At 44.6% G+C, this 17,105-nt stretch overlaps 1 protein-coding gene across 1 annotated transcript in view; it reads left to right on the top strand.

The window, feature by feature from the left end:
- Window positions 1–260: 260 nt before the first annotated feature.
- The window catches only part of HTT (huntingtin), a 107,983-nt gene continuing 91,138 nt past the window's right edge, over window positions 261–17,105 (top strand). Inside the window, exons 1-6 of the mRNA XM_066632824.1 lie at window positions 261–851; window positions 8,882–8,965; window positions 9,701–9,821; window positions 12,354–12,413; window positions 15,344–15,423; window positions 15,946–16,084. Coding sequence (XP_066488921.1) covers window positions 715–851; window positions 8,882–8,965; window positions 9,701–9,821; window positions 12,354–12,413; window positions 15,344–15,423; window positions 15,946–16,084 — 621 coding nt within the window. The 5' untranslated portion in view covers window positions 261–714. The remainder of the gene's footprint in view (window positions 852–8,881; window positions 8,966–9,700; window positions 9,822–12,353; window positions 12,414–15,343; window positions 15,424–15,945; window positions 16,085–17,105) is intronic.

Raw genomic sequence — 17,105 nt, forward strand, 5'->3', positions numbered from 1 at the left:
ACGTGGCCAGCAGGGCCAGGCCCCACTTAGAGTCGTCTCTTAAAGGGGCCGTGCCCGAGAACTTCGAACGCTCCGGCTGCAGCCTCCCCACTGCGCCTGCTTCCTTGGACGCGCCGCAGGACCTACTCCGGCGGCAGGGAGTTCCACAGATTAGTTGCATAGGGACACAGGAAGAGCCCCGCCGGATCACGCCAGAGGCCCGTCTGGCCCACGCAGGGCACAAGAGGCCTGCAGCCAGGGCCACTCCTGCGCCTGCCGCTCAGAGACAGGCCCCTCCGACGCCGGAGCTCCCCGCACCCCGATGGACGTTTCCTCCAGAAATCTGCCCGACCCCCTGCAGAGGCATCTCGGCCAGGCGTCGCCGCCACATCCTGTGGCAGGGAGTTCCGCAGACTGAGCTGCTCTGCTAGGTCCTGTGCTCCGCTGACCTGCAAGCAGGTGGCGGTGCGACGAGTGCAGAACCCCCTTTCCCCTCTTTGGTGCGGTGAGCTCACATACAGTCCCCGCTGCCTCTGCCCCAGCAGAGCCCCTCCCTCTTAAGTGTGGCGTCAAGAGAGCCTGGAAGGACACCGGAAGTGCGCAGGAAGTGGAGGGCGTCGGGCGCGGTCCGCTCTAGGCCCGCGCGACTCTGTGGCACCTGGAACTGTCACTGGCTGAGGGAAGCGGCGGCGCCTGAACCGGCGGCGGTCTGAGGGGAGCGGCGGAGGAGCGGCCATGGCCACCCTGGAGAAGCTGATGCGGGCCTTCGAGTCGCTCCGCTCCTTCCAGCAGCAGCAGAGTGGCCCCGCCGCCCCCGCGACAGCAGCAGCCGCCCCAGCCCCGGCCCCGGAGCTGGAACCGCCGCAGAGACCGTGAGTTGCGGGGGGGCCCACACCAGGCCCAGGCCCAGGCCCAGGAGAGGCCGCCCCCCCGCCTAGAGGCTCCTGAGCCTTGTGGGGACACTTCCTACAGGTGCAGCTTCTCCCCTGTGAGGGGAGAAGCTGCTCCTGCCGAAGTTCCCCCTGTACGCTTGCTCAGGGCCCAGGAGCCCCGAGGCGGGGGGCACCTCTGCCTAAGAGGACGGGGGCGTAGCTGGAGGGGGCAGCGCACTCAGTGGTGGGGAGCCTCAGTGTGGTGAGCGAGCGCCCCTCCCTTTGGAGCCGTTCCCAGCGGGGGGGGGGGGAAACGGAGCCCTACGTGAAGAGGTTGGAATGGCGCGCTGAGGCCCCCTCCAGCTACGCCACTGCCTCAGGATGAGGACTCCCCCCATAAGAACATAAGAACAGCCCCACTGGATCAGGCCACAGGCCCATCTGATCAAGCTTCCCGTATTTCACAGCGGCCCACCAAATGCCCCAAGGAGCACCAGATAACAAGAGACCTCATTCTGGTGCCCTCCCTTGCATTTGGCCTTCTGACATAGCCCATTTCTAAAATCAGGAGGTTGCACATCATGGCTTGTAACCCGTAATGAATTTTTCCTACAAAAATTTGTCCAACCCCCTTTTAAAGGCACCCAGGCCAGATGCCATCACCACATCCTGCAGCAAGGAGTTCCACAGACCGACCACGCACTGAGTAAAGAAATATTTTATTTTGTCTGTCCTAACCCTCCCAACACTCAATTTTAGTGGATGTCCCCTGGTTCTGGTGTTATGTGAGAGTGCAAAGAGCATCTCCCTATCCACTCTGTCCATCCCCTGCATAATTTTGTATGTCTCAATCATGTTCCCCCTCAGGCGTCTCTTTTCTAGGCTGAAGAGGCCCAAACACTGTAGCCTTTCCTCATAAGGAGGGTGCCCCAGCCCAGCAATCATCTTAGTTGCTCTGTTTTGCACCTTTTCCATTTGCACAATGTCCTTTTTGAGATGTTGTGACCAGAAGTGGACACAATACTCCAGGTGTGGCCTTACCATCAATTTGTACAATGGCATTATAATATTAGCTGTTTTGTTCTCAATACCCTTCCTAATGATCCCAAGCATAGAATTGACCTTTTTAGCTGTCCTGCACACTGGGTCGACACTTTCATCGAGCTGTCCACCACCTCTCCAAGATCTCTCTCCTGATCTGTCACAGACAGCTCAGAACCCATCAGCCTATATGTGAAGTTTTGATTTTTTGCCCCAATGTGCATGACTTTACACTTACTGACATTGTAACGCATCTGCCATTTTGCCATTGCCCATTCTGCCAGTCTGGAGAGATCCTTCTGGAGCTCCTCACAATCACTTCTGGTCTTCACCGCTTGGAAAAGTTTGGTGTCATCTGCAAACTTAGCCACCTCACTGCGCACCCCTGTCTCCAGGTCATTTATGAAGAGGTTGAAGAGCACCGGTCCCAGGACAGATCCTTGGGCCCATTGCTTTTCACCTCTCTCCATTGTGAAAATTGCTCATTGACACCCACTCTCTGTTTTCTGGTCTTCAACCAGTTCTCAATCCATGAGAGGACCTGCCCTCTAATTCCCTTGCTGTGGAGTTTTCTCAGCAGCCTTTGGTGAGGGACCATGTTGAACGCCTTCTGAAAGTCCAGATATATAATGCCCCTCCACTCAGTGGCAGGTGTGTGGGTTCAGCCTCACAGCTGCCTGCCGCTTCTCCCTATGACACTGTGGCCAGCCTCTCACCTCCAGGGCCACTGGACCTTTCACAAGAGTGTCCAGGGGGAATTTTGGCAGCTGCAGCTTCTTACCCGCAGCTGCTGCTGAAACTTCCCCCTCGACATAGTTCTGAAAGGTCCAGGAGCCCTGAAGCAAAGGGGGTGACCACCCCTGCTGTACAACCGCAGCATAAGGCCTCTCCCTTGTCCCCCCCTCCAAAAGCAGATGTGTGGGTTCAGACCACCTTGGGCCTCAGCTGCAGAGCTAACTGCCTGCTACTCCCTCCTAGAACAGGGTGGCCAACCTCTCAGCTTCAGGACTCCAGTTGTGTAGAGGAGAGAATTTCATCTGTGAGATGACACAGGCTGCTGCTACTGAAGTTCCCTCATCTATTGTTGAACATCCGGGAGCCCCAAAGTGGAGAGGTTGGCCACCCCTGGCCTAGCTAGATGTCTGCCCCACACTTGCATTTTGAGACCCTTTAAAAAAAGTCAAAGAAACCTAATTTTTGCAGGCCCTTACAGATAATTCTGCTTGTTTTTGCAATGCAGGGCTTCTCTTAAAATCAACTTGTGGCAATCTTGTATTGCTGTGTATTTCCCTTTTTTCACAAAGGGAGTAAAGGCAGAAGTTGTTAAGTCGCAGAAGCTCCTATCCTAAGCATGCCTTCCTGAGAGTAAACCACATGGGATATGATGGGGCTTCTGAGTAGACATACATAGGTTTGTTCTGTGAGACTGTTGTGTGGGTCACAGCACCTTTGCCTTGGATGGCATTTCTGGAGACGTTTGCTCCACTTGGCCTGAGTTGCAAGGAGGGCGTGTACTCGATCTTATCATTTTCCCACTTTTATAGAACCCCTTGTGGTTCACTGTTCCTTCCTGTGCTTACTTTCTGCATTATTCTTGAGAATTGAGAGTGCTGAGTAGTTATTGCTTCTGCCTTAAAAAGCGGCAGTTAGACAGGTTTTGTTAAGTGTCAGTGTGGAAGAAGGCAGAACTAGGCTTAGTTTTCCTTCCTTTGACTGATTTATCTTAGTTGCTGCAGCAAGAAGTTGATTTAGGCAGATTTCAGAAACAATATTGAAAAACAGGAGAGGGATGTGACCTCTCATCAAATTATTTCTAAATCTTTTAAGTTGGATCTATTAAGAAACTAACTAGATTGCCTGAACCCTTCCTAAACTTTTCTATAGTAGTGGTGAAGCCTCTCTAACTGTCTTTCGGCACAATCCTATGCATGTCCATTCAGTAGTAAGTCCCATTGTTTTCCATCAGGCTTATGCATGTATAGAATGGCAGCCTTTGTTTGACAGACAGAATAAGTGTGATGCAGGAGACATGGGAAATGTGTACTTCTTGTTTATTTTGCTTATTATTTGATTATTTTGCCCCATTAAAAGTCACCTATTTGAATGTTATATTTAACAGGAACAATTGTGTCTTATTTGTATGAGGTTTCCCTCTCACCTCTTAGGAACCAGAATATATCACAGCTTCTTACTTATTTTTATCCTGCCTTTCCTTTTCTGATGGGAGGCACTGAAGGTGACTGTACAATCATTTAAAAGCAAAGTAGTCATAATAGTAAACTATAACCAAAGCACAAGAAAAGCGACGTGAACATGAAACTAAGCAGGGAGGAGATAAAAAGAAAACAGAAAAATAAATCTCCATGATGATAATCGTGGACTCCAAACGCAGGGCAAATAAGTGGGTCTTCAGCTGCTATTGGGATTCTGGCAGAGAGGGAGCCATCCTGATCTCTGTTGTGGTACCTTGCGTGTACAACTTCCTGCCTTTGAAGAAGGCTCTCTCTTGTCTGGCTGCCAGATTAGCCTCTGCTGGTGGCAGAATGCACAGGGCATGGACCATTTCATTTAGGGAGGAGATTTTTCCTCTAAGCAACCTGGCCCTAAGCTCATTAGGGCTTTAAAGATAACAGCCAGCAGTTAGGCTGTTATCTTTAAAGGGCTTTAAAGATAACAGCTAGCAGTTTGAATTGCACCTGGAAACAAACCAGCAGCCAATGCTGCTAATAAAACAGTGAAGGAACTCTAGTCAAAACTTGTACAGCAGCATTCGGTGTTAATTGTAGTTTCTGAGTGGCCTTTAAGTGTAGCCCCGCATAAGGCATGCACAACCTTAAGCTGTGCAAAGTTGTTTTAGGCTGCCCCTGGGTCTATCAGCAGTCTAGGTCCTGGAGAATCTCTAAACCTGTTTTTTCTGGATGGGATTGCATACCCTTTGAACAGACTGACAATCCATAACCTGGGTCACAGGTCTCCAGACCAATAGCCCTTCAGTCTTATCCAGAGAGATTTTTCTCTTCACATTGAAGCTGTTGCCAGAGCCTGACACTTCTTTGGCAGCTTTAAGTTCAGTCCTTTTTTCTTTTTTCCTTGCTTATTTTGCTATATCATTCTTTGCCTTTGATTAGTATTGTGCTCCTGGTCATTTGATGCTAGATATGTTTATTGGACAGTTATATTGTCTGATATGTCACAAAGTCAAGCCCATACTTGTGTGACAGCCAAACTGTTTCCATTGTATTATTGTCTTCTAATAGCAGAAGTGATATTGGCAGAAGTGAGGGCCACATAATCCCTAGTCTTGCAAGAGTTGAGAGTGATAGATGTGGACATTAAGCAGAGGTACACTCTGTTGTGCAAGTCTTTTGAGAAACCCTTTCTCTTCCCCACTAAGCCATGTAGTCTAGCATCTTGTGCTAATGATTTTGCTGTTACTAGAGATGTGCTGAAATCCCACTCTCCTTTGTAGCTCCATTATGGACCGTGAAAATGTATGTGTGAATTTCATGGATTCTTTTGGGGGCTAAAAAACTTAATAGCGGCAGATCCGTGCTCCTTCAATGAATTTGTTTTTCTATTAGACCACCCCTCTTTGGAATGGCACTATATTGCTGAAAACTTGTGATGGGAGAAAAATGGTGACTGAAACATAAACAAAACACACACTTGGAAGAGTACTGTGTCATCACACTTTGTGAAAGTGGTGGCAGCAGCAGTGTTGAATTGGGTTACTTGCATATTCTTACCCACATCTATCTAGTTTTGAGCTGCTTGTTCTTAATTAAGACAGACCCTTTGTGAAGTTCTTCGCCAATGAATTTTTATTTTTTTAAAAATAAAAGCTGCACTGTGCCAACATTGTGTTGCTGGGAGCTTTTCCTTGAGCAAACAGTGTTTGTGTACAGTCAGGACATGTGCAGAGGTATGTGGGAAGCAGCAGTGGATTTTAAGTCTATGTGTATACCATAGTGACAGATTCCAGAGGAGTAACTATGTTGGTCTGTTACAGCAATAGTGTGTCTTGTGGAACTTGACGGATCTATTCATATTTTCATTAAAAATATTTTTAAATTAAAGAAAAGAAAGCCTAATGGATTTACTGTGACAGAAGCTTACTTGGACTGGAGCCCACTTTGTTAGATGTATGAAATGGTATTTTTAATTCACAGTGAAGCTAATATGCCTTGAAATGGAAAAAAAAATATGTTGGTGTGGGATAGCAAACCTATTGTGCAACTTGTATTTCATGATATCTGGGCCCTGCTTTTTATGTTTTTTTTTCTTTTATCCATGCATGCATACAAGGTATTTTTAAATTATTTTATATACTGTACAATATATAATCTGCCACCGGAAGATTTACTGTTTTTATTTTAAAATGTTACTTCACTCACTACTTTTCTGAATTTGTTTAGAGTCCGTGAAAGCTTACACCACAATAAATCTTACAGGGCAGTTTGTTAAAATGATTTATATCCCGCCATTCCCTCCAAATAAACAGAGTTCTAAGTATGTTTGCCTAAGGTTATTCGGTGGGATTTCCTCTCTAATAAGTGAGTTTAGGATTGCAGCCTTAGTTGTTAAAAGCTGGTTAGCTGGGGTCAAGACATGCAGAGGTGTGCCATGGTTAAACTTCAGGTGTACACAGGTGCCAAGATCCTCATCTTGCCCCGGAACTTGGCAGAATCTGATTCTAGCCCTGGTCATACCATACCAAATAGCTTTTGAAATTTCCTTCAGTTTCAAAAGTGGTTTGTGGCCTTTGGTCAAGAAACAAATCGAACAGTGCAGTCCTAAAGCCGGTGGCTCTGCTGGGTGCAATGGTGCCAAAACGGCTGTTGCTACATCATGTGGCACTGCCAAGGCTTCCAGAGGTCTCCATGGGGGAAGGGAACTTTTGTTCCCTTCCCCCCAGGGAAAGCCGCAAGCCCTGAAATGGTTCTTCTCAAGTGTGTGCTGGTTGTTTTGCTGGTGCAGACTTGTGAACCTACAACCCAACACAGAGGGTAGGATCGGGCAGAGCAGTGCTCCACACCTCCCCTCCTGGGTTGATCACTCTCCCCACCCCGGAATGCCTCTTCCCTGCCCCAAAGGCCCTTACTGCCACCCAGAGCTCTTACCTAGCTCCAGGTGGTGTCCATCCGCTCTGGACTCGGCATTGACTGGTGATGGGCCGGCAGTGTCGCGGATGTGCCTTATGGTACATTTGTGACATCCAGCACCGCTGCTAGAGCTCAGCGCTGGCCCTGTTTAGGATTGGGCCCTATATCCCTGTCAGACATTTGGCCAAAGAACTGATTCCCTTTAAGTTTTGTTGTTGATTACATTTAAGGCGTATATATGATTGTTGTCTAAATGAATATTTGCATAATTTGTGACTTTCTGACATTGAGGTTTAACTTTACAGCCCTACATTTCAGGGAAATAAAAGGAGCGCAAGTATTTTAGAAATGATGGAAATCGGTTTTCTCACTGTTTCTTCATTTTGAATCATTTGTAAAATTCACAGTAACGTGTGTGAAAAGTACTTTTATGTGTAGTAAACATTCTCAAAATATTAATTTGTCCCCTAATAATCAGTAAGCCTATGTATAGTGCTTTCTGAATGTGCTAAGTACTTTGCATGTGTTACACTGATGGTGTCCTTACAGCAACCTTGTAAAATAAGTATGCATTCTTATTCCCCATATTGCAGAGGTGAGATTTGAACCAGGAAAGTACTGATTGGTAGTTCAGTCTCTTAGCCACTATGCTGTATCAGCTAATTTGAGATTCATGTAGCTTTGCTGACATATCCTTATGTTTTGTGATAGCAAAATGTAACCCTGACGTCAACTAAGGTTTGCTTGATAGGGTTTGTTCTAGTTTGATAGGATGCAAAGGGACTGAAGTTGTTAAGCTTAGATGTCAAAAATTGTGCATGTCTGAGAATTGCAACACTGATTGCCCCTCTCCCCAACGGACTCTTTGGTTATTGTCCCCCTGCCAACAACTGTTCCAGATATTTCAGACAAGATCCAACTTAAATACTTCTGTCACCTTCTGGTCCTCCCAAGTTCAGCAACAGTCAATATGTGGCTGAAAGCGTAGCAATGGTGCAGAAGGCAATGCCTACCTCACTTTTAGTATATGGGACTTGGGTTTCTTTATTAACTTTCAGCAGCATTTCTCAAACTGTGATCCAGTGTGCCCTGGGCTGGGCTCCGATACTCTGTAAAGTCTTACTGGGAGCCTCCGGAGGCCACTTCCGGGTTGCACTGGGACTGTGATCCACTCCATTGGCTTCTTCAGGTCACAGAATAGCCTGTGGAAGCAACTTCCGGTTTGCAGGCACAACTTCTGGTTTGTGTCTGGAACCAGAAGTTGCTTATGTGGGGCATTCTGGGGCCTGCAGAGGCTGATGGAGTGGGTTGTGGACCCAGCATGGCCAAGAAGTGGTCTGAGGCTCCCACAATGGCTTTGCTGTGCAGCATGGAGCATTGTGACGTGATGCACTATGGAGACCAAGGTGGGTGATGGATGGCACTAAAAAGTTTGTGAACTGCTGACTTACAGAATTTTGTGTGTGTGTATCACTGCAAATTTACTCTTCCAAATTGTGTATAGTTGTGTACAGGGTACATGATTGTATGAAGGTAGGCTTGTGTGAGGCTTGGTACATAGATGGAGGAACTGGCTATTTTTGAAATTGTAATGTATATTTTCTATCAGCTATAATCACAGAAATGGTTGTTGTCTTCCTGTGTGTAGAATCCAATTCACATTACCCTTCTTCCACTTTGTAGTGTACATGTGAATATGATAATGGACGAATTAAGCAGTGTCAACTGACCCTGTGAGAGGGAGAAATAGACAGAAAGCAAAAACATCTTGGATGCTGGGAAGTGCTAGCAAACTGTCTGTATAAAACTAATGATTATCTTCTGCTGTTCAGAAGAAAGAAGAGATTTGTAATGTATGTAAATGTACTGGTTTTTTTTTTACTTTAGAAAGAAGGAGCTTTCCACCACCAAGAAAGATCGTGTGAATCATTGCCTGACAATATGTGAAAATATAGTTGCTCAGTCTTTAAGGTAAGCAAGTATTTTTTCTGAACTCTTTGTTAATACAGATGTTATGGTATTTTCAGTGACTGTTTCATTCATATGAAAATAATTGCAGTTTCTTGTTTGGAGGTTTTCGTGTGCCTTGTAAGCAGGGATAGTGATCTTCTCACAGTAACTGAAGGACAAACCATAGTCAGAAGTTGAAATCAGTTTGCAAAATTTGCTTTTTTCCTATTGTGAAGAGGTATAAACCACTCTTGGTTGGAAGGAGGGAGAGAAGCAACTGGAGGAAGAGCTAGGCGTGCAGTTATGTTTCATGTCTTGCCATATGCCTGTCCTGCTATAATTGTTATATTTGTGTTATTTGGGCTTGCTGCCCAGATAGGTTGGTGTTTGTCAGATATATGTAGCCAAAACTGCTCCCTCCAATGGGAGGAACCCTCTATAGAGATATGTATTATAGTGATTGGTTTTATACTCTATTTAGAATTTCTCTCTTTTTCTTGATTTGAATGGGTTCTACTTTGATGTCAGTCATTTTTTGTTCTTATTTTGCTTTGTTATACCACATTAATAATTCCATTCAAAATATTGGGTAATGTGTTAACTTCCACATTTTATCACATTTTATTTTATCAATGGTACTTAAATAAATCTGTTCAAATTGTTTGGGGTTTTGGAAATAGTAAAACACCTTAATCTCTGAAAGCAGAATTATACTAATTAGGTCTGAGTAATGTAATGTCTTCTTTTTTGCTTAAGAAATTCTTCAGAATTTCAAAAACTGCTTGGCATCGCTATGGAACTTTTTCTTCTCTGCAGCAATGATGCTGAGTCAGATGTAAGGATGGTTGCCGATGAATGTCTCAATAAAGTGATAAAAGTAAGTTACATTTGGTTTTTTACTTACTCTGAATCTCACTAAATAGTTGTAGAATTTTTGTTAATTCTGTTGAAGATAGGAGACTGAAACAACTTAATCTCTTTGTTATTATTAATATTTATATACCACTTTCCAATGAAATGTTCACAAAACAGTTTATAGAGAAAATCAAATAGCTATTGGCTCTCTGTCCCGAAAGGGCTCACAATCTAAAAAGATGCAAAAGAACACCAGCAGACAACCACTAGAAAAGACACTGCTGGGTGAGGAGGGCCAGTCCCCCTACTATATAAAAGAGGAGCACCCTCTTGAAAAAGTGCCTCTTACCCTGTTACCAGGGTGAAAATTGCAAAAAATGAGGAAATTTTGAGGACAAAATTATAACCAGAAGAACTGTTGTGTTAGAATTTAGGGAATTGAGGGAGTGGGAATGCATGTGCTGATTTCAGCATCTAGCCTCGTCTCTTTTCTCTCCCTCCCTGTTTCTGTACCATTCTAGGGGACTGTGTGCACAATAACACACAGCTCCCTAGAATGTGGGGAATGACACAGCGTGAGCACCTTTTTACCATCCTGCTCACCTCCACTTTGATGACTGCAAAGAGAAGCGAGATCTGCAACTGTTATGCTTACGGTTTCTGGCTTGTGGTTGTGTATGCACTACATAATTGCTGATAAAAAGATTTAATATTGCAAACTGACGTTGCATGGTCTAACAGTTTAAAGAAGGAGATAAAAGAGAATACCTATTTAAACATTTAATTATATGCTTTATAAAAAATTGCAGTTGCAGCTGTTTCATTCTGGCTGTTGAATGTCAGTATGAGCAGGAGTAATTGTGCTCTGACTGGTTCTTTCATGTAAGCTATTCAGATATATAAGAATGGGAGTGGTTAATGTAAGAACAGCATAAACCACTTTGTCTTAAGATGGGACTTGGCAGATAATTTGTTTTGATTAACTGCTGGACTGCCTCTTCTGTCTCTTGAGAACTGTGCTAGTGTGGGTGGGCATAGCTGTGTGTCTGTCTGCTGTTCTTCTGAGAGCTCAGAGCTGTGAGGGGGCTACACACGCACGACCAGAGGGGTTGCGAGGCTGGTGCAGCCTGTCTCAGGCAAGGCTCTCCGGAGGTGTGTGACACAACACTGCTCCAGGTGGCACCATTGCTGCCTAGGTCTTTGGCCCTTGCTGTGTTGTCAGCAGTGAGGCCCAGAGTGGCAAGCAGAGCTCTGCGCTTGGATATTTCTCCATTCTCTGGAAGAGTCCTCCTGCCCACCCTTACCTCTTTTTGGCTCCAAATCGGCGCACTCTGGAAGTAGCTGGCAGTGATGTGCTGACGTCACCATGTCATCACTGAACTTCCAGAATGTTGCATCCCTATGAGGAAAACTCCACACTAGTTGCTGGCAAGCCTAGCAACGACACTGGGCACAACAGCTTGCTATTGTGTGCATGTATTTCTAAATTGGTCATAGGAGCTGTGATGATTGTTTCTTTAGCTCCCATCTTTTTCCTGTGTTTGCTTTCCTTAAGGGAAGCCTCTGCATAAGGTTCAATAGGTAAGAGGTTTCTCTGAAACATTTTGAGATTGTTGTCATCACACAGGGACCACATTGTTTTTGTCTACTGGTCTTCTTCACCACTTGGGTCCAATAGTCCAAAATTCATGTTCACTGATTGCGCATCCAGGCCCACCTGGCTGCTCTTCTGCATTGGCAAAACCCAAGTTAAAGTGCTTTTATAGTGCCCTGTGTGCCTTGGCAGAGGTGACAGTGATGGTGCCCAAGTTGGGCAGCATCTAAGGTCATGCCATGCCTAGGCATAAGACATCCAAACTGGCAGGGCAGTGACCTTGGTCACTTGGCTTCTTGAGATTGAGCCTAAGGATGATTTTTGTATATGTTCTGGTCTGACTCCCTTGAGTTTCTTGGTACATGGTCAAGTCCACCCATCTCCCTGGGTTAGATAGGTCTAATGCAATCTGAAGTTGATGCCCCAATGCAAGTACAGATAATCAGTGGGGGGGAGGGGGAGTGAGAGTGGTAGAGGGGATTTTATTTTGCTTTTTGGTTTGCCTGTAGTTTCCTGCTTATACCTTTTATTAAGACTCTCACCTAGACACTTCCATTTTGTAACTGTGCTTGTTCTTTTCTCCTTGGGTTATCCTTGTGGATGGTTTCTCTCTGCCTAACGTTATCCTTGTGGTGGTAGCACAGTCTACCATTTTGATCCTGGACAAGGAGCAGATCTTGGGGAAGGAGGGAGACTTCACACTAGGTCTTTCCCTCTTTCTCAATTGCCACAGGAGAAGATAGCTGGCTTAATGGTGCTGGGGTTCTGTGGTAGATGAGTTGTTAGAAAGTTTGTAAACCACTAGTTAAAGAAATACTAAGATATATGTTCTGTCCCTATGGATCTAGTAATCGTTTGAGAATCTGGTAAACCTACAAACTGTTTAGTGCAAAATATAAAATGTTGGATGAATTCATACTATGCTGCTGTTTGACGAGTTTCCTACTTTGTTTCCTTTAGGCTTTAATGGACTCCAGCCTTCCTAGGTTACAGTTAGAACTCTACAAAGAGATTAAAAAGGTGAGGAACTGTTAACCCCAAAAATATTTGGGGATTTTTACTGTGTTATTCTGGATTAGTTCTCAACATCTTTTGCATCTTGGCACACTAGCAATGTGTAGATCTGTTCCGTACTCTGAGCACCTTTTCCAACATCATCCATCTCCCAAGCACCTGAACTATACTGGAACTGTATATCAAAATGATGACACTAAAAGAGTGCTTTCAAATACTGTAATTATACATAATCAAATATTTATTGCAGGGACCTAATCTGGGTATCTCCCAAGCATATTGTTTCTGATGGCCAGGACTTTGTAAATTCATCCTACATTAAGGGTGCAATCCTAACCCCTTATGTCAGTGCTTTCCATCACTGGCATAGCAGTGCCAGTGGGCCGTGTGCTGCATCCTGCAGTTGGGTGTCACTCACGGAGGCCTCCTCAAAGCAAGGGAATGTTTGTTCCCTTACCTTGGAGCTGCATTGCCCTTATGTCAGTGCTGGATAGCACTGACATAAGGGGTTAGGATTGCACCCTAAGTGAAATAAATCTGTTGAATGTTTGAAAATACTCGCTTGCTTTCAAGGAACAAACTAGCATACAAAATATTTGAAAAGTTTGTTTCAATTGATGCACTTTTTCCATTGTCTGATGTTCTTGAGGCTCAAAGCTGAAAATTCAGAAGCAAAAGCTGATTCTGACTAGGTAACTGCGCTTGAGTTGTACCATTTGTAAAGACAAATAGGCATCCCTGTGCTGGAGCATTTGCTAGGGGAGAGAAAGGGGTATCAGCTGCACTGGCTGCTTTCTGCTTACCCTCACTGATTCACATTTGTGCTCCACAAGCCCTTATAGCTTTAGACCCAAGTCTATTGGAGAGTGAGGATGTGAATAGCTCTTTAATTCTTGTCTTAACGTCATTGTACATCTCCGTCCAGTTTTAGTGGTTAGTTTAGTGGAAGGAAGGAAGGAAGTTTAGGAAGTGGAAGTTTAGTTTAGGAAGTTTAGGAAGGAAGGAAGTTTAGGAAGGAAGGAAGGAAGGAGTGGAGTGAAGGAAGTTTTCCTTCCTCCTTCTCCTAGTTAGTTTTCACCTTTGGTCACCTTAGTTCAGCAGGCCTTTGGAACTGCAACAGAAGGCATCTATCTCCGGACCAAATCAGATGGAAAGCTCTTCAACCTCTCCAGACTGAGAGCAAAGTTCAAAGTCCAGCTGAAATGTCTTCGTGACTTCCTCTTTGCCGACGATGCAGCTGTCACTACCCACTCTGCCAAAGATCTCCAGCAGCTCATGGATCGTTTTAGCAAGGCTTGCCAAGATTTTGGACTGACGATCAGCCTAAAGAAAACACAGGTCATGGTTCAGGATGTGGACTCACCTCCCTGCATTACAATCTCTGCGCATGAACTGGAGGTTGTCCATGACTTTGTGTACCTTGGCTCAACGATCTCCGACACTCTTTCTCTCGATACCGAGCTAAACAAACGCATCGGTAAAGCAGCTACCACGTTTTCCAGACTCACAAAGAGATTCTGGTCCAACAAGAAGCTGACAGAACATACCAAGATCCAGGTCTACAGAGCTTGCGTCCTGAGTACACTTCTGTACTGCAGCGAGTCATGGACTCTCCGCTCACAACAGGAGAGGAAACTGAAAGTTTCTCTCCGCTCACAACAGGAGAGGAAACTGAAAGTTTCTCTCCGCTCACAACAGGAGAGGAAACTGAACGCTTTCCACATGCGCTGCCTCCAGCGCATTCTCGTCATCACCTGGCAGGACAAAGTTCCAAACAACACAGTCCTGGAACGAGCTGGAATCCCTAGCATGTATACACTGCTGAAACAGAGACGCCTGCGTTGGCTCGGTCATGTCCTGAGAATGGATGATGGCCAGATCCCAAAGGATCTCCTCTATGGAGAACTCATGCAAGGAAAGCGCCCTACAGGTAGACCACAGCTGCGATACAAGGACATCTGCAAGAGGGATCTGAAGGCCTTAGGAGTGGACCTCAACAAGTGGGAAACCCTGGCCTCTGAGCGGCCCGCTTGAAGGCAGGCTGTGCAGCATGGCCTTTCCCAGTTTGAAGAGACACTTTGCCAGCAGTCTGAGGCAAAGAGGCAAAGAAGGAAGGCCCATAGCCAGGGAGACAGACCAGGACAGACTGCACTTGCTCCCGGTGTGGAAGGGATTGTCACTCCCGAATTGGCCTTTTCAGCCACACTAGATGCTGTGCCAGAACCACCTTTCAGAGCGCGATACCATAGTCTTTCGAGACTGAAGGTTGCCAATACAATACAATAATACATCTCCTTCCATGAGTGGAAAGAGAGTTGGGATAATGCAGTGGGTGCTTGAGTGCGTGGAACTCTTCGTTCCAGAAGAAGCTTCTGATGAGAATGCGTTGCAGTGCAGAATGGCAGGATGCTGTCAGTCAAGTTTTATTTATAACCTCCATTGCCTTCTTGTGGTCTATGTACCTGGTTTTATTTTTTGGTGAAAGCATAAGTGTACAGGCATTGTTTGCATTTTTAAGAACAGTCGTCTGGCTTTCTTCATTTTGACAGCCCAGCAGAGAAGTAATATATCTTTTATTGAAGGAAGTTTTATTAGATCCCTGGTTTGGTATGCTAGAGAGAGGATTTTCATTCCATGTTTTGTAGGAAATAGCGTTCCTTTCCTCTTTTGTTTTGTTTTGTACTTTGTTTTTACTGTGATTCTACTGCTGGCAATAAGGCCTTCTACAAATACCTCCGAATATATAAACAATACAGAAGTTTAGTGGAATGAAATAAATTGTATTTTAACCTTTGGGCTTTGCTCTGGATTTGTATCTGTTTTAGAAGCTGTTTCTGCCCATACCTGTTTCTTATATTTTCTTTGCAAAATTCAAAGCTGTTGCCTGAAAGCTGACTAATATACCTGTGTACCTGTTCTCATTTTTATTGTGCAAGAATGGTGCTTCTAGAAGTCTTCGTGCTGCCCTTTGGAGATTTGCTGAACTTGCACATCTTGTTCGACCCCAGAAATGCAGGTGAGACTGTTTGTTATTCAGGAACTGTATAATTATTGTTAATAAGTGGGACTATTTAAATACTGTAGCAAGCACCTTTTAAAGTACCTTTCGAGTAGGAAAATAGCTTGGTTGTGTGGCACAGACTTCAGCTTCAGGGGTCTTGGAATGATCAAGAAAAAAACAATGCCTTGTTGTGTTCACATTATAATATTTTCACAATACAATGATGTCTCCAGAATGGGTTTCTATTGTAAAGTGAGTGTCCACTGTATTTTGTGCAGTTTTGTGTCTTCTATGCCTTCAGTAGGAGCTCATGGCACACAGTATTTCTAATCTTCCTGAGCTGTCAAGAAGGTTCTGTTTGTTCTCATTCCCATAACCGCACATAATAACCACTCAAAGAACTTATTACACATAAACTCTTGTCTTCTGCTGTTCAAGCAGGGAAAACTATTGTGATATAGCTACTGCTCCTAACAGTCCTGTTCACTGAATAATTTTTATCCCTCTGTTTTGTCTTGGTTTTCTATTCTGTACTAGGCCATACTTTGTAAACTTTTTGCCTTGCCTAACAAGAGTAAGCAAGCGGCCTGAAGAATCGGTACAAGAGACACTGGCTGCAGCAATACCAAAAATCATGGCAGCTTTTGGAAACTTTGCATATGACAATGAAATTAAGGTACAGTTAAATTTACTTTTACTACACACACACAAAAATCTGGTAGTAATAAATGAAGCAAAATGTTTCCAATATAATTTTGCAGCATGCAAAACTTTTAAGTGTGAAAGGCTAATGGTAGTTTTCTCAACCTAAACAAGGAGTGGCCCAAGTTTTGGAATGAGTGCAGTGTAACGTGTGCATACCACAGAAACACCAGGCTGCATGAAGGAAAGCTGTCTTAATTTGTAAGAATTCAGTTTTATTTTAATAGCATGATTTATGAAACGACTATGGCCCAAATCCTAACCAACTTCCAGGACTGACATAGTAGTGCCAATGGGATGTATGCTACATCTTGAAGTTGGGTGGCACTCATGGAGGCCTCCTCAAAGTAAGGGAATGCTTGTTCCCTTACCTCTGAGCTGCATTGCCCTTATGTCAGTTCTGGAAAGTGGGTTAGGATTTTGCCCTATGATATGTCTCTCTCTTGTCTGCACCTGTGCACATAAGCACCAGCTCTATTTATCCTCTCAAATGCTTGTGCTGACTGTCAGCCTCTGTTAGCAAATCTCTGATGTATGACTGCTTTTTAGGGTGCAAGCTGAAAATGCAAATGGTTATATTCTCAACCTGAGCACTAATAACCAGCAGCGGTGCAGATTAAGCTTGCCACCTGAAAAGTCAGCCAGCCTGAGTTAGGTGATGAGTTACGCCTTGTCAAATTGAAGCGAGGATATTCCTCTATTTTTTTTGAAACTGTGAGGTTTAGAAGGAAAATTTTTATCCTTCAGGTTGTCTTTCTTTTCAGTAAGAAAATGAAATTTACTGGTGCCATTTGCATGAAAAAGAGCACTGGCTGAATTTGTGGGTGTAGTTGAGAATCTGCAAAGGACTATAATGAAAGGGGGACATGGCTTGAAGTGATCTGCAGCCTTCCTTCATGAGTGAGGTGTTGTGTTGAAAACATGCTTGTTGTTACTGCTTAAATGCCCATTTCATCAAGGTTTTGCGTTTGTTTCTTCTATTTTGGTAAGGTAAC

Source organism: Tiliqua scincoides, chromosome 6 (genome assembly GCF_035046505.1).
Source record: "Tiliqua scincoides isolate rTilSci1 chromosome 6, rTilSci1.hap2, whole genome shotgun sequence".
Lineage (NCBI taxonomy): Eukaryota > Metazoa > Chordata > Lepidosauria > Squamata > Scincidae > Tiliqua > Tiliqua scincoides.